At 44.3% G+C, this 18,339-nt stretch overlaps 1 protein-coding gene across 1 annotated transcript in view; it reads right to left on the bottom strand.

Moving 5' to 3' along the window:
* The window catches only part of PAK5 (p21 (RAC1) activated kinase 5), a 125,991-nt gene that overhangs the window by 17,099 nt on the left and 90,553 nt on the right, over positions 1 to 18,339 (bottom strand). Inside the window, exons 3-5 of the mRNA XM_081556235.1 lie at positions 5,213 to 5,704; positions 3,881 to 4,014; positions 1,114 to 1,240 (exon numbers count right to left, since the gene is read on the bottom strand). Of these exons, the coding sequence (XP_081412361.1) occupies positions 1,114 to 1,240; positions 3,881 to 4,014; positions 5,213 to 5,704 (753 nt within the window). The remainder of the gene's footprint in view (positions 1 to 1,113; positions 1,241 to 3,880; positions 4,015 to 5,212; positions 5,705 to 18,339) is intronic.

The following is an 18,339-nucleotide window of genomic DNA, read 5'->3' as shown; positions in this document are numbered from 1 at the left end:
CCATGGCTATTGTTCTATGTTATTTTGTACCCTGGTGCAGCTGTAAGTCTCAAGTGAATTCTCTGGGTTGCAGTGATGGGAAATGCAGAAATGTGAGCCTAGAGATACACCAGTGTGGTGGATATCTTCCATTCATCCTTCCAGATCTAGGTCCTCCCTTCTCTGAGCCCTGGGAGGTCAACTTGTATTGACCCACTGATGGCTTCTAGCTGGCCTCAGTCAATACAGGGCTCCACTGGGAGCCTGGGAGGAAGGAGTGGAGTGAGGCTGGGTTATTTTTGTCCCAGCTACCAACCTTCAGGTTCACTGTGGGTCTGGCTTCCAGTGAAGCTCAGAGCTCCTGCCAGCCAGCCCTCTTCATGCGACAATCTCTACCTCCAGATTCCAGTCACAAGTTCTGCACCTTACCTCTTCAGGCAAGATCAGTGTTCCATCCTAGAGAACTGCCTTGGTCCTCATGACACTTCCTCTTGACTGATCTACATCCACCAATGCCTTTATTAAACTCTCCCAAAAGACTTCCCAGGTGGCACTAGTGGTAAAGAACACACCTGCCAATGCAGGAGACATAAGAGACACAGGTTCAAACCCTGGGTCAGGGAGATCCCCTGGAGGAGGGCATGGCAACCACTCCAGTATTCTCACGTGGAGAATCCCATGGATGGAGGAACCTGGCAGGCTACAGTCCGTGGGGTCGCAAAGAGTCAAAGACGACTGAAGTGACTGAACACACACACACACCCAAAGTACTGAATTTGTCATCTGCAGGGACTCTTAGTGATACTGCAGACATGAATAGGGTAGACAAAATCCTAGAAAAGCCATTTTTTCCCACCAATAAAAATAAGCATGTGGCAGGAAAATAAAAGACTTTTCCATATTACTTCCCACGCTTAGTGTTAAAGTGGAAAATTATCCTTCAAATTTAGTTCACAGACAGTTCTAACAGTATGACACAGAGGATGGTGATTTCCTTTCTGTAAGCCTTCTGGGAAGTGTCATAGGTGACTTATAGAAAATCAAAATTATGAGAAAGTGCTCTTGGGAAGATAATACCCATGACAGATGAAGTGACAGAGCAAACTGGGGAGGGACCAAACATGAAAGTCTTACCCGGCCATCGCTTGTCAGCAGGATGGAGTCACTCTTTATGTCCCTGTGGATCACTCCTTGGTTGTGAAGGTAGGAGAGAGCTCTCAGAACTGACAGACAGACAGTAGCTATCTGCTCTTCATTCATTCTAGAAAGGAAATCACATTGAAGGAGCTAGGTCAGGTTTAAGACCATCTTTGAAATGATCAAGAGAGGTAGCTCCCTTGGGTTCCAGTCCATGCTCCCCAGTCCATGTCTGGAAGACCTACAGGGAAGGAAAAGGAAATCTTTGGGATCTGATTCCCAGAACCTAAGGCTTAACCCTAATGATGACAGGGGCCAAGTATAAACTGAAGGAAAGAGAGTCCCAGTGGCTGGTCTTTGGGTCCTTAGTGCAAATGCACTTCCTTGGACTCTTACAGGTAATTCCCCAGGTACTGACACACTGCCAGGGTCCTGCAGAGAGGGCACACTGAATGGAGCCATAGTTCCAGGAATGGTTCCTAGGTGATCTTGAGGAAGTCCTCTGACATCCTAGGGTCTCTTTTTCCTCATCTTGGATATGGGCATGACCACGGTTCTCTTCTTGGGCTTCCCTGGTGGCTCAGCTGGTAAAGAATCTGCCTGCAGTGCAGGAGACCTGGGTTTGATCCCTGGGTTGGGAAGATCCCCTGGAGAAGAGAAAGGCTACCCACTCCAGTATTCTGGCCTGGAGAATTCCATGGGCTGTATAGTCCATGGGGTCTCAAAGAGTTGGACATGGCTGAGCAACTTTCACTTTCACGGTTCTCTTCAGGCTTCCCTGGTGGCTCAGCTGGTAAAGAATCTGCCTGCAATGCGGGTAAACCTGGGTTCGATCCCTGGGTTGGGAAGATCCCCTGGAGGAGGGCATGGCAACCCACTCCAGTATTCTGACCTGGAAAATCCCATGGAAAGAGGAGCCTGGTGACTACAGTCCATAGGGCTGCAGAGTGACTGAGCACATATACACGCGCGTGTGCATGCACACACACACACACACAATCTATCTGTATCTATATCCATATAGGGTTGCTGTGTCCTCTGGCTGTACTAATAGGAATCTGCCAGCTGAAACGCTAGTGATAAATGTTCAGTGTCTTCCCTAGCATCATTTTGTTTTCAGGTGGCCTACCACCGACTCAGAGCTGTAGGGGGTCATGACTGAAACATTGCCTCATTATAGTGGAGAAACAGCAGAATCTTGGTGCCCTCACATGGGTTCTCAATGCTTTCTTGCTATCTTGCTTCCCTTCTATTGCTGCTCATCTGGATTCACTTATGATTTGGATGCCATTTCAGTGACATCTGACATAACTCCTTCATGACAATCCTTTCAATTCTTTGGCATTTTATCTACCAGCAGAGCAAACTTAAAGTTTCCTAAATGTACATGATTTTTTTTAACCTATGTGTTCCTTTGAACCTTGCTTTTCTAAGCATGGTCCATGAACTAACAACATTAGCATTACTTGGGGGCTCCTTAGAATGCAAAGTATCACTCTCTTCCCTATTGAATCAAGATCTGCATTTTAATAAGATCTATGGGTAATTTGTATGCATATTAAAATTTGAGAAGCACTGTCTTAGCACATACTCTTTCATTTGCTTTCAATGCCCTTTTCTTCCCACTTGTCTTCTTAGTAAACTCCTATGCATCTCTCAAAACCCATCTTGGACATTGCTATATATCAAAAATATTTCTTGACTCTAATAAAGATATTCAGGTATTCTTCTATGCTACTCATGTACATCTTTCTAATTCTGCACAGGTGTTATAATTTATTTATTTTGTACCACCAGCATTTAGGAAAGAGTCTGGCACATAAAAAGTGATTAATATACACTTGATGAAATGACCACAACTGGCATATCACAGGAGCAAGTAGCTGAGGCAACAGGGGCAATTAACCATTGTTATTTGCAAGGCAATTTGAAACAGAATGGAAGAATCTCTCTCCCTCTCTCTTTTATGTAGTTTATTCTTTTTTTTCTTAATTAGTTTATTTTCTATTTTTTAACTTTACAATACTGTATTTGTTTTGCCATACATTGACATGGATCCACCATGGGTGTACATGTTTTCCCCTTCCAGAACCCCCCTTCCACCTCCCTCCCCATACACACCGAGGAAACCAGAACTGAAAGAGACATGTGTACCCCAATGTTCCTCGCAGCACTGTTTATAATAGCCAGGACATGGAAGCAACCTAGATGCCCATCAGCAGACAAATGGATAAGGAAGCTGTGGCACATATACACAATGGAATATTACTCAGCCATTAAAAAGAATACATTCGAATCTGTTCTAATGAGGTGGAGGAAACTGGAGCCTAAAATGTAGTTTATTCTTATGACATAAAACATTGCTATTTCACCTGCCCCTGCCTTTCCCAGATACCCTTGGTAGTATCAACACATAGCAATGGCATAGCAACTCAGGAGAATGAAACTCAGTTTTAGAAATCTTCATAGGGAAGGGAAATTCTATTATTTGTCACTGAAACTCCATTCTCAGCAGCTTGCTGATTTAAAATCAGTGAGTATCAGGGAACTCCTAGAGGGCAGGGAGAATGCAAATTGAATGAATGGACTATACATACATGATATTGTAATAGGCACCTGGGAATACAGAAGAAAGGGCAGTCATTCCTCTGTCTTCAAAGTGCTTACAACTTATGAAACGTTCATAGAGGTAGTTACTGAGGTCTTACCCTGGGGAAGAATAATAAGCATCTTGAATTATTTGTCTGGATAATAAGAAATTTACCTGGTATGAGTAACGATGTCTGTCAAGGCACCACCTTCTAGGAATTCCATGACCACCCAGAGCTCATCACTGACAAGGTAGCTGTTGTACATGTCAACCACGTTGTCATGGTGATAATCCCGCATTATCACAACCTGGGCAAAATGGAAAGACACTGTTTGACTTGGGAAGGTGAAAATTAAGCTTTTTGTTTTCTTGTGACTACATCTGGGCTGTGAGTTTAATGATGGAGAAGTAATGATGGGGAGGGAGAGATATGTTCAGAAGTCTATTACAGACAAAGGGACAGCACTGAGAGTAGCTAGTAGGAATAGAGATCATGTTAGTAAAGTCAGAGAAAATAGCAGGTCAGTGAGACACTGGATTGGGAAGAATAAAGAATAAAGACAGGCAGAACCATAGAAGGGTTTCCATTCATAAGAGTGAAGTTAGTTGACTATTCTGGGGGATGTGATCAGATTTCTCATGGTTGCTCTTAAAACCCACTGGGCATACTTTGCTGTTGGTTAACTGGGCAAAAGGATCACCAACGAAAAGTAATTGAGTCTCATAAATGAATGAAATTAACAGTCGTTAGGGTTTGGGCCACATGAGACCAATTTAACTTCTTGGGAGGTCTGTGTTGAGTCTGAAAGAGTTTGGGCTGAATACAAAGGATAAGTCTTGAAGGTAAAAGCACTATGATTTAGGCATAAAAAGGTCAGCTTGTGTCTGCTTGCTGGAGAGAGCATCCAGGAATTGCTGTCCTGTGGCTGCTTGTGGTGACACTTTCAGAATGAGAATTAAATAATAAATTACACAGTTATTTATCTAAGTTGCATTTTCCCTGTCCTGGCATTGAAGTTTGGAAATAAGTTCCAGGAGTCAGGAGCTGTGGATTGGGAATAAGCTGAACCCCACTTACCTGGTGCTCTCTGTGACGTGTGGAGTGTGGAAAAGAAATGAACACCTGTGGGAGGTAGAAATGCATGGAGCTACTGGTGGCTTCACATGAACGCCCACAGAAGAGTGTTCAAAGTCACAGCTGAGTGCATGATTACAGCTGTATGAACCTGCTGTCTGACCGGCATTAGTCACATAAACTGAATCCAGGTTTTCTTGTTGCTAAAATGGAGATAACATCTTTTGGTCACCTGACCAATGCTTAGCACAGAGGGTGACCCAAAGGAGGAACTTCGTAAAAAGACAGCCATATAGGCACAGAAAAAGGGATGCTGTTTTGTATTTACATTTTCAGCATTCTCTAATGTCATAAAACGTACGTGCGCTATTTCTAAAATGGGAAAGAAATGTTACAGAGGACAGAAAGATTGATCCAAGCACACCATCTACCTCATTAAAAAGCAGCTCTCGCCTCTGCTGCTTTCGGAGGTCCATTTTCTTCACTGCGACTTGTTTCCCTGTGTGTTTCTCTGTGGCGATGCACACAATGCCAGTCGACCCCTCCCCAATTTTGATAAAGTTGTCCAAGTATTCCCTGGGGTCTCCTGGGCTGACCACCAGCTGCAAGGCAGCCCGGAACTGTTCGTGGGACACCCTGGAGGGTTGCTGGTCTGAGGAGGAGCCCCAGCTGGGTGGGGGATAGGTGCTAGATGAGATGCTGAGAGAACTCAGATAAGAAGCTGTGGAGATGTACTGTGAGCTGGTCTGCAGGGAGGGGTGGTGGTACAGGGTGGCTTTGTGGTACCCAGATGGGTACTGGTGGCTGCTTGAGGAATAGCCTGCTTTGCTTTGACTCTGAGGTAGTTTGCTGGGACCCCTGGGGTAGGTGTCGGACCCTGACAGTGGAGGGCTGAGGACCATCTGTGCTCGATCATAATCCACCTGAAAGACAGACATAGAGAAATTCACATGCTATATCTGAACATCACAGCCATCACACAGCTGGTTCAAATGATGAGCACCACTTTTCACAACCTGCTTGGGGGAAAGGCTTACCTTGTGAAGTCCTGGAATGTCTGCTCCCACCCTTTATCTGCCCTCCAACTTCCCCATCCAACCTCTTTCTTCCTCCTTCCCTATTAAAATCCCCAGAAGCAGACTCTGAGACCTGGATTAGAATGCAAGTAGTAGGAGGTAATCCCTGGACTTATGAAGTGGGACAGGAATGGGGAAAACATCAATAAAGCGTGAATCATAGAGTATGGTGGTTAGTTTTAGGTGGCAACTTGGCTACACATGGAGCCCAGCTGCTTTCTCAAACACCAGTCTAGATGTCACCGTGGAGGCAATTTTCAGATATGATTAACATTTAAATCAGTAGACCTTGAGTAGAATAGATTACCCTCCAAAATGTGGGTGGGCCATATCAAATCAGTTGAAAGTTTTAAGAGAAAAGATTGAGTTTATCCAAAGAGGAAGGATTTTTGCACCTACACTGTCCTTGAGCTCAAATCTCTATCAATTCTTGCTGGAATTTATAGTACCCACAATTGCATGAGTCAGTTTCTTAAAATCTCTTCCTCTCTCTGTATGCATGCATGCACACACACATGCATACCCTGTTGATGCTGTTTCTCTGGTGAACTCTAACAAACACAACAAGATACCATTGATGTAACTGGAACTTAATCCCACTAGGCAAGTCTAAACCCTGGGAGGCTATGTAGGACACACACTTTAAAATTGTCTCATCTCAGAGCAGAGAGTTGAGGTATTCAGGTACCAAATCTGCTTACCATCAGCTCCTTGGGATATTAATTCACTGGCACTTTTGGGCTTCTGCGTCCTGGACTGAGCAGGCTCTGACAGTCAGAGGAAGCTCTAGGGCCAGGATTTTTTAGCCTTGGTGCTCGTGATGTTCTGGGCCAGATAATTCTTTGATGTGGATGGCTGTCCTACACATTGAAGGATATTTGGCAGCATCCCTGGATTCTACCCACTAGATGCTGTAGCAGCTTCTCCTCCCATTTATGGCCAACAAAAGTTTTGTAAGATGTTGTCAAATGTTCCCAGGATATGGACAAAATCACCTTTGATTAAGGACTACTGTTTTAGACAAAGGAAAGCAGTGCTAGCAGATAGAAACTGTCAGTGGTGAAGGGATATGTCCGAGGGACCAACAGCACAAATGTACTGAGAGAAAACATATTTGCAGGGGTGTGTGTGTGTGTGTGTGTGTGTGTGTGTGTGTGTGTGTGTGTGTGAGAAAGAGAAATCTACTCAGCCCTCAGAAGGATTACAGCCAAGAACATTCTACCCTGATTGTGAAGAGTGGATTGAGACTCAGTGGAGCGGATGGGGAGGACAGATAGGGCAGGGGTAGGAGAAGCCAGTGAGGGGTTTCTAAGACAGTAGAGGTAAGTTTGAGCAACCACACTCTGGAAAAGACCAAGAAGGAGCTCTGGCCACCCGTGGAATGACTGAGGTCAAGGATGGTGAATATGCCGCAGCACACTACCCTCACCTCCTTGTCCAAAGCAGGAAGTGTTAGTAGATCAATGCACTCCTTTGTGCAAGATCCTGATAATAACAGAGTGTTGGGTAAAAAGAAGGTGCTTGAAAAAGATTTGTTGATTGGACCTCAGCCTCCTACTTAACACAGCATCCCAGGAAGTCTCTACTACTCTACTGGGATGTACATGGAATGATATCTTCATGCTCACCCTCATCTACCCCGAGGATCTAGATTTGCTCTAAATGATGGTTACTGGCTACATGTGGCTATCTAATTAAAATAAATAGAAACCAAAGTTAAAAATTCCACTCTTCATTCACATTAGTCATATGTTAGGTATTTAATGAGTCACCATATCGAACAGCACAGATAAGATAACATTTCCACCATTGCAGAATATTCTACAAGACTGTATTGTTCTATATGAATTCACTGTTCCTGTGTGGTCCATTCATTCATTCATTCCTTTAGTGCTGTGCTTAATCACTCAGTCATGCCCAACTCCTTGTGACCCCAAGGACTGCACCCTGTCAAGCTCCTCTGCCCACGGGATTCTCCAGGCAAGAATACTGGAGTGGGTTGCCATTCCCTCATCCAGGGGATCTTCCCAACCCAGGGATCAAACCTAGGTCTCCCACACTGCAGGTGGATTCTTTACTCTCTGAGCCACCAGGGAAGCCCCATTTATTTAGCACACAAATTAATATTTGAGCAACTATTAGCTGCTAGGCACCATCTTAGGTGCCATGGGAAGTTCCCGCAATAATCACAATGGATGGTATTTCTGTCTTCCTGGAGTTTACTAGAGAAGAAGATGGATGATAGACAAGAAAATCAATAACTACGCAGTATATGGTCTAGTAGTAATGGGTGATATGAAAAATAAAGCAGAGGAAGGGGGTTGAGAGTAACAAGATGCCAGCTTGGATGGAATGGCCAAGAAAGGCTTTCTGAGAGATGCCTCACAAGTAGAAACCTGGCTGAAGTGAGGAAGTGAGCCCTGGACTGTGGGGGAGGGAGGAGCAGTCCAGGCAGAGGGCACAGCATGCACAGAGCTCTGAACACATACAGGCTTGAGGAACAGCACGGAGCTGAGGGCAGGCGCCTGGGAAGGACGGATGGAGAAGAAGTGCGCAGGCAGCTCCTGCCGACCCACGGCAAGGATGCTGGAGGTTGCTACGCAGAGAAGCATGGTGGGGTCCTGACTCTCTCGCCGCTGAAGAAGCAGCTGTGGTGGCAGGGATGCCAGTGAGCTTACTGCAGCCAGTGTGGGCAGAGATTTGGGTGGGTTCTCTACATGGCATGAGAAATGGTGGGATCCAGGGTCAAGTCTAAAGACAGAGCTGGAAGGACTTGCTGACGGATGGGATTAGAATATGAAGGAGAAGAATCAGAGGTAATTCCCAGGATTTTGGCTTGAGGAACAGGCCACTTAGCAATATGAGGAGTGCAAGGGCAGAAGCAGGATTGTGAATCAGCCTCCAAGATGGCTCCCAGGGATCCCGGCTTCCCAACAGGAATGTGCAGTCTTCCTCTCTGTGGTATCAGGTGGATTCGTGTGAGGAAAAAAATATGGTGGAAGTGATAGTAAGTGCCCCCCGAGGTCAATATGGACATTGTGGCTTCTCTACATTCTCTCTTGTTGCTCTGGCTTTCTCTTGTTGCCATGTTGTGAGGACACTCAAAAATCTATGGAGAGGTCTTCCTGCCAAGAGCCAGCTAGAAACAGAAGCCTTCCACCAACAGCCAAGAGTGTCAGCTTGGAAGTGATCCTCTGGCCCCAGTCAAGCCTTCAGATGGCAGTAGCCCAGGATTCTTTATTACACACTAATAGGTAACTAACACATGGGGGAAAACCCAGAGTTCCATCAGGGCCGTGTTAAGTGTGAGACAGCTATTAATCATCCACATAGAGATGTCTCTTAGGTGACAGGCATGCCTTCAGTCCAGGGAAGAGCTGAGGGTGATGACATGAATCTGAGAGTTGTCAATATTTAGCTAGTATTAAAAGACATGGCATTGAATGTGTAAGAGAAAGTTCAAGGACCCCAGCATGTGGAGTCCAGAAAGAGAAGGAGGAAGCTGCGTAAGGAGGTGAGGAGGAGAGACCAACTTGGCAGGAAAGGCACGAAGGGCCTAGGGTGTCCTAAGGCCCAGGAAGGACAGTGTTTCAGGAAGGAAGAAGTGATGAAGCGTTGAATGCCATAGAGAAGTGAAGCAGGGTGCAGCATGGTGCTCGCCGCACCTGGCAACACGGTGGTCATCAGATGCAGGCCGTGGTCAGAGGCACTGGCCCTCACACAGTGTGAACAGGGGCCGCCTCCCCAAGTCAGGGAGCAAGGTCTGCATACAGTGGGCCCCTGACGGTTGCCTCCACGGTCCTATTCTCAGTTACACACTGCCCTCTGGTTCCAAATTGCACTGCCGGCCTCCTGCCCTGCTGCACTCGGGAGCCTCGCACCAGCGGGTGGGGCTGGGGTGCTGCTCAGTCTGAGCCCTGGCCTGGTTGCAGAGCGGAGAGAACACATTTAAGGATGTATTGAAAGCTAAGTTTTGATTCCGGTGACTTGAGTCAAATCACTTAGTAAAATCAGGGTCATCATACCTCTCTCCGAGGGTTTTTATAAGGCTTAAGGTAACCCTAAGGGCACCCCAGAGCAGCCTTCTCTTTAAGAAAAGACTCTGGACTCAAAGCCTTTTTTTGCCATTTGCAAGTTGTGTGACATTGGGCAAGTTATTTAAACTCCTGTGCTTCAGCTTTCTCATCTTTAAAATGAGAGTAATAATAATAATACCTATGGAATAATAATGGTACCAGCCTAATAATAAATAATAATAATAATAATAATACCTACCTCCTTTGGTCACTGTAAATACTAAAGAACTGAATACAAATTAAAGAATTTGAATGGAGACTATTCCATACAATCTATTAATTCATTCTTGGTAGTGTGTTATATAAAGTGCTTACCAAAATAGAGGGAATGTAAATGAAAATAATAAATAGTAACTACAATGGCAATAAAACTAGTGAGCATTTATTGAATAGTTACAATGTACTTTTATATATACTCCTATTACAGGCATCTTCTAAAACAAAGTGGCTCATCATAATATAGCGAACATCATGGAAATGCTATATTTGAGATCAAGTTGGTTTTTGTCTAAGGCCCTGGATTTGTGCCATACACAAAACTGGTCTGTGTATGTGGTAGGGTTAGGGGATGACAAACGTTGGTGTAAATTAAATAATTAAATTCTTCCTGCAAATTAAGCTCAGATTAGCAAAGCTCAGGCTAGTTACAAGGCCATCATGTGAGGGGAAGCAGGGTCTATGACTTTTACTCTTGAAAATGTGTCCTGGGAGCCATCATGTCATTAGCTCCTGCTGTCTTTATGACAGCATTTCCTCCTGTACTTTAAAACTGAATTCATTCTCCACAAGCAGGCATAACTGATCTCTGAAGAAATGTTAGAAGTAAAAGGTGTCTCCGGTAGGAATCACATTCCTCCACTGCTTTTCCTTATCAGACTCTACTCGTCACGACTGTCATGTGACATCAAGAAAAGATCACTTGAATCTGATCTCACATTTAGTTTTGTGTATGGTGTTAGAGAATGTTCTAATTTCATTCTTTACCATATAGCTGTCCAGTTTTCCCAGCACCACTTATGAAAGAGACTATCTTTTCTCCATTATATATTCTTACCTCCTTTTGTCTTTCAAATCAACTATACTCCAATATAGAATAAAAATTAAATTTTTAAAAAATAAATAATTAAATACCAAAAAAGAAAAGAAAAGAATGCTTGTCTGCACAAATGGGAGGATTTCCAGTTAGAGAGAATGCAGAGTTCTTCACCGTGAGCTAAAGGTCTTTGAAATTCGGTTTTAGAGATAAAACAGTGCCATTGTCTTTCATGGCTGCTAGGAGGAGGTGTAGATTCTTAAAAAAGCAATGGATAAGGCACAAATGCTATCACAAGAGACAGGTTTTGGTACCAGACTCAAGGGATATGGGTCAAAGGACAATGGACATTTGGCTACTGAGAGAGAACGTGTGGTCCTTTCTCCATGCTCCATCCACTCAAAGAGATGATGGTGGACAAACAGCTGGCTATGTAAAGGAGAAATTCATCAGAAACCTGTTCTATTGACTGTGTTGCTGAACCATGGCCCTCGGGTGATCTTCATGACTCAAGGGTTCCATGATGGTGACTGTCACTCGCTCAAACACTGTGGCTAGCCTCATGATTTTTCACCCTAACAGACAAGCAGAAGGTAGTTAATCCCATTGTATGGTTGATAAAACTGAAGCTCTGGGAAGTGAAACTCTCCACAAGCAATCCAAGGTCAAGTGCCCCAAACTGCAATCTGATTCTTTGGTTCAGATCAGGTCACCCCCAGTGGGACAGTGTCTGTATCCCAGCTGATGGGCATACCGGCACCACAGTATGGTTTACTGCCTGCCCTGGCATTTCTTATATTAGTTGTCACCTCTACAAATCAAGGCTTAACATTCTCTTTTTGATAAAAGTTGGAATGTTTTACTGGGAGCCAAAGTCGGTTCCCTTCCTTTAACCAATGGCTTTATTAGAAGCCTGTCCTGCAGGAGTAACTCACACTGATGTTAATAATGATACTTGACATTTGCCGAGGGACCATTTTAAGCATTTCATATACGTGCCTGCATTTAAATTCCAAATAACACAATGAGATAAAGTCCTGAAACTGTTCCATTTTACAGATAAGGAAACTGAGACACCATGGGTTTAAGTAGGTCATGGAAAAGTCTCATAGCTCCTAAGAAGTCAAGCTGGGATTCAAATCCAGACAGTATCACCTTAGAATTTGTGATAGCTTCTCAGAGGTATCCTTCAATGATAAGAAGATAGCCAGGGTCAGGACTGAGGCGGACACAGTATAGAGTGACAGCTACAGAGCTAAAGCCTGGTTGGGTGTTTCACTAGGGGCCCAGATGTCTAAGCAGCCTGGGGCAGAATGCAAGAACTCGGCCAGAAAATGATGGATGATAATGCCTGGGGGAGGTGGATGGAAGAAAAATTAACTGTGTGTGTTTTAATAGCCTTAGTTTATATAAATCAGCTCAAAATATATTAAAAAGGGATAATCAATCGTTACAGCAAAATGAGTTGATCATTACAGGAAAATGAGTACATTGCTTTCATTTTTCTGTGGCCACAGCAGAATTTTGTGTTGAGCTACAAGGCTCAAACTTTCTTCTAGGTGTTTGTCTAAGCTCTCTTCTATAACAAGGTCTCCTGGCCCTTTTACAGGGCTCTTAAACTGTTACAACTATTTAATTGTCCTACTCTAAATAATCTTTCCCATAATACCTTATAATCGTAAATGGGTGAAACAAAAATGATGAATTTGTCCATATGTACTGTTTTGTACGTACATACACACTTGTGCCTATAAGAAAGACTTTCAAAGGAGTAAAGCTTGAACTGGCAACATTTTCTACAACCTGACTTACAAATATATTCTAGGGAAAAAAGGAGTACATTTGGAGTCCATGTGAGCAGATCTACAGTATCTTGAGATGAATGTAAGATTTTATCATTTAGTGAAACCACAATGGAGTGAAATTAGACTAGGAAAAGGTATAGATATTTAAAAAGAGAATACAATGTGCCATTCACTACCCATGTCTCAAACCATTTCCAAAAGATCTGTGCATCTAGTTTACACTCTAAGACCTTACTGCAATAAGACCTTATTTCAAGGGCACAGGGGTGGGAAGGCTCAAGGCAGGAGAAAAAGCAGTGAAGAGCCACCAGAAAGCCTGCCCCTGCTTCTCTGAAGAAAACAGTCCTACAATTTTGTGGAAAAGTAGCTTCATACAAATAAGACCATGGTCTGCATACATTGGGTGGGTTTCTATACAGCAAGATGTAGCAATAATAGAGAAGACCAGATGGATTTGTAAATTATCACCTACACTGATGTCACCAGACTGCCAGACTGCTTAGCTGAGGTCACAGGATGACTGTCACTAAAAATCAGGTACGTTCTGAAAAGGAACTCTCTCTACAGGAATCTTTAAAAATACTGAAAACAAATGTAGAAAATGTGTCAGTTTCCTTCCTTTTTGAAATGGTTAATAACATATCCATTTTTTAGTTTGCCGATGACTTTCAGAATTCCATATAAATTATATCTTGCTTTTTCATGTCTTTATTGAAATCCAGTCAAGAATTAAGAAAGCCCACACACAAAAAAGCAGTATTATATGGAAATAAATAATTCTCAGTTAACAACTCAGCCAGACTGCCCTTGCACAATGAGCACAACATCTTCAAGGATAGGGTCAGACACAGGCTTGGGATGTATCAAAATTATAAATAATTATAGCAATGAATTCATTTAATCAATCAACTTCACCAGTGGTGTGCTGGGGTGGACAGGACATAAAACTCCACACAGCTATCAATTGCTCTGATTATAGCTGGCTGTCAGCCAGAATTCCTCTGATCCATGTTAGTTAAATGCACATTAATCTGAATTTGGCAGTGTAATCAAGGACCTAACTGAACTGTGAAATTGAATTCTGCAGTGGAACATCATTTGACCATTTTATGCCAAGGCTGGGGAAAAAAGGCTCAGTGGGAGGAGGGAGAGAGAAAGAAAAGAAGGAAAAAATTCCTGCGGCAGCATCTATTAGTCACAGTGGCCTTCCACACTGGTGACAGGCAGGCTGTGGCTGCATTGTGCTAGATGGGTGTGTGTGTGCACGCGTGCACGCCTGTGTGCATAGTATAAGTCTGCACCCACATAATGGGGACTGCGGAAGCTTCCATGAAGGATGGAGTCTCTCTCTCCACTCCCTGCAGTTATAGAGAATGCAGAGGCAGCCGTTTCCAGTGCCTGTGTGATGCTTTAATACACCTTTTCAAAGTACAACAAAGCAAAGAGACTGCTCGTGCCTGGATGAAAAAAGCAGACTGCGTGCTGCTTGCCCTTCATAAATCAAATGCAGGATAAGAGTGAATCACAGGGCTATAAGTAAGAAAAGGACATCTTACACTGTCCTTACTTGACTCAAAGGGAAATGTAACAGGACCAGGCTTGGCTTGGAGAAAGGAAAACACTTGCTCGTAAGGACCTGGGAGAGAATCTGGAGCTGGTTTTCTCTGCAGGGACATTTTAGAGACGGATAAGCAGGGGAAGGGGATTCACTAAATCCTGTGACCTGCATCCCTTGGTTATGCTCTGCAACCCCAGGCCTTCCTGCCGTGGGACAGAGATGCTGCTAACGGGGGCTGATGGGCTCCTGTGTCTCCGTAGTTGACTTTTCAGCCTCCGCTTCTCCCACCAAGGTGGCTGCTGATACCAGTGCTCTTCTTACAGGATCGTGGGGAGTTTTTCCACCTCCAATAGCATTTTAATGAACAGTAGCTACTGTTCCCACAGCTTGAGGCAAAACCATGACATGTGCTGAGCCATGATCAGTTTCCTTCGAATTACTTATGTTCATTTACAAAATGGAGTGGCCTTGTTTCAGAGCCTATGACACTGGCTGGTTGACACAGAGATACAGCACACACTTTGAGCTGGCATTCAGTTTTGGTGAAAGAGGCACACACATCACAGCAGGGAGCAGGGATCACGTGCTGGACCCCCTAGGACCTCAGGGATCAAGGTATCTCCTTAAGTTCCTTGTTCAGGGAACTTGGGAAGTATGTGAAGTTCTGGACTGTCAGACACTTGTTGGGTTTCCAAACTGCATGTAGCAGAAAGCTATTCACCATATTTAACTTTTTTCCAGGAAAATCTCCCATCTGTGATGCTGGATACTCATCTAGGCATGTAGGAACTTACATATTATGACACGAAGTTTGAAGAGTCACGCATTTCCCTGCTTGCCTTTCCCATGCATCCAAAAAATGGATGGTAAATGCACACTGAGAGTTCTGACAAGTGGCTCATGACCTGTACAAAGAGGCAAACCTTGAGTTACATGAAGAAGTGAATCAACCTCTGATCAGCAGGCTGTTCCCCCACCTTGGAGTCAGTATATCCAATTAACCCCCCACAGTTGCTGCTCCAAATCTACAGATGCATCCTGTATTCAAGAGCAGATTACCCCGACCTGTGATCTGTCGCCAGCTGCAGGCATGTTGTGGGGTGCGGGTAGGGGGTGGACCTCTGGGGATTAGTTTGCTGCTGAAGAACATGGTTCAAAAATGTCAGGGCCTCCGAGAGCACTGGGACAGACAATGCCAGGTTAGATTGATTTCAGTTTTAATTTGGTAATGGGAAAACCCACTTATAATGACCAAAATACAATTTACTTTGAACCATAATAACATTCACAGGGAGATGAGTTCATTCATATGCAAAAGAGGCCTCAAGTCTCCATCAGAAGGGACAGATGTCAGAGCTATTGCTCTGAGTCACCTCTTTGTATGTTCTATGAGCCTTAATGAACAGCTACAGGAGCCCATGTGTAAAGGAAAAAGATCTACAGGCAACACTCTCCGTTATTCTATTAGGCGATTAAGCACTTCTTTCTTTCTCTCTCTCCCTCCCAGCCCCTCCCCTTCTCAGATTGTTGGTGCAGCCTATCAGATTTCACCAGCCTAGTCATTTCACTACCCATAAGTCCCCTAAACTGTCTCTGAAAAGTGTTCTGCTGGGACCCTTAGGGGATCAGGAGCTGCAGTTTTGTTTCTGGAGCCTTGATTGAATCCAGGTATGTCCAGTACCGCAAAGAATGATGAGTCATTAAACTTGATTCAGTAAGGCTGAGCACATTGGTTCAACTGCTCTTTCCTTCCAGGGAAAGCAAAGTGATAGCCAAGCAATGAAAAGTCATTGCACTGGTGACTCCAGAAGGAGGGTCTGGGGAACCACGCCACTGTTTTCCTTGCATCCTCTATCTTCACTCAGAACTCCTTACCTCACTGTCTATCTGGAACGATGTGGGCTCACTATGCTTCTCTGCGCAGTGGAGATGAAGTGGGTAAGGTGGAAGGGTTGGTTGGCAAGGAGTCATCACAACTATCCATCTATAGTGACAATGGTTTTTGCTTTCATGCTGCTAAATTTTCTGTTCTCTCTTAGCATCTGGCTTTCATAGGAGGTCTGAGAATTTCATTTCCATTCTGAAGACCAGAGAAAGAATTGGGGTGGCAGGATTGGGGTCCTCATGCCAGCTCAGTCATGACCTAGAGCTTTGCATGACCTCGAGGAAGTCACACAACTACTCTGGCCTTCTGTGACCCAGATCTCTAAAGTGAGGACAGTTTTAATTATGAGACTGCATGGAGCGACTGTGAGGGCAGAGTCAGATAGAACTTGTTACCATATTTTGAAAATGTGTGAAAGTTTATATCGATAGGATGCCCTATGACTGGCACAAGAGATATGATGACATGTTTTCCAACCAGAGACGTTTCTGAGTATAAGGTCTGATACTGAGGATGTTCCAAGTGCTAACTGCTTTACATTTATCAAGCTTTTTCCAGCCACAGGGCAAGCTGGAAGTAGGTACTGAAATGCCCTATTTGCAGATGAAGGAACTGAGGCACAGACAAGATCACACAGCTGGAGAGTGCTCAAATCTTGGGGATCTGACTCTAGAACGTGTGCTCTTCAATGTCTTCTGTAATGGGTGAGAAAATCTGAACTCTCTTCTACAAAACCAAATAAGACCATCACTCAAGGTTGAGGGAGTACATATGAGAGACTCAGGGATCCCTACTCTTAATGCTTTACCTATAGATCACAGTCTGGTGACTCTAAGGAGCCTGTCAAAGGATTCCAGCCTACCAAGAACAGACAGAATAAAGTGTGCTCCCATGCACCAAAGACATCTGTGAGTCAGCACCCATTCCTTGTCAGCAAGGTGAGGGCTGCCTGCGGTGTGAGCATCTGGGCCCTGAGGGCTTACATCCATTCCGCAAGGCCTTATGTGCCTCGTTTTTTTCTGTAGAAATAGGAACATCCTGGAATAGAAAGACTTTGGAGTCAAATGGACCTAACTTTGGATCTTGGCTCAGCTGTTTGTCTCACATCCTTGGACGTCTAGAAATATTAAGTCTCTTTGAGTATCAGCTCCTTCGCTGTAAAAAGGGAAATGATCATGAGTTCTTCAGTTGTCATGAGGACAAAATCAGATCATGTTTGCAAAAGGCTTAGCATAGCACCTGGCACACAGTAAACCCCAGCATCACATCACAGCAGTCATCCATCTACACGCTGTACACACAGACTGATGTATGTAGAGGACACATATTAATAATTAAGCTACTGTAAGTATTAACTTATTTAACCTCACTCAGCATCATAAGGCGTCTTTATGCCTATTTCATAGATAAAGAAGTAAAGGCACAGTTTAACAGTTTGCTCAGTTGTAAGTGGTGACATCAAGACTCAAGCCAGGGAGTGTATCTTCCTGACCTACAGCCTTGACTGCAGGAAAGCGCTTGGGAAACGACAGTGAGGGGAAAAGGGTTACCGGCTAGAGCTGCTACTGCTCCCATGTGACACTGGGCTGTTTCTAGAGATATTTTGGTTGTTGTAAGTGAGGGAGGGATGCTATTGACATGTAGTGAGCAGAGGACAAGGATGCTGCTAAATATCCTATAGTGCATGGGGGCACCTCCACAATAAACAATTACCAGACCCCAAATTTTGACAGTGTCCAGGCTGAGAAATTCTGCTATAGAGTAGAACAGATTGACACAACCCAACCCTTCACTGCTGCAGGTGTTGGAGGAGATTGTAAGAAGCCAAGTTAAGGCTTGGCACCCACAGAAGCTATTCCTTTGCCACTGGGGATGTAGCCAGTGTCTAGTGAAGGGTTGAGCTTGGAAAGCTGGGTCCCAGCTCTCCTATGAGCAGGCTGACAAGGCTGTTTACTGAGCCTCTCAAAGCCCTGGTGTGCTCATCTGTTCAAAGGGGGCGAGAATTTACAGGACATGATGCTCACTAAGGCAACACATGGATCTGATACCCAGCCAGTGCCTAGTGAACTGGCAGAGCAGGGATGATACTAGGGGCTTCTCGGCAGCTGGAGCCAGAACAAGGGGT

This window comes from Giraffa tippelskirchi, chromosome 13, assembly GCF_054371585.1.
Source record: "Giraffa tippelskirchi isolate mGirTip1 chromosome 13, T2T-mGirTip1v1.2.pri, whole genome shotgun sequence".
Classification (NCBI taxonomy): Eukaryota; Metazoa; Chordata; class Mammalia; order Artiodactyla; family Giraffidae; genus Giraffa; species Giraffa tippelskirchi.
This window is presented reverse-complemented; position numbering and strand designations above follow the sequence as displayed.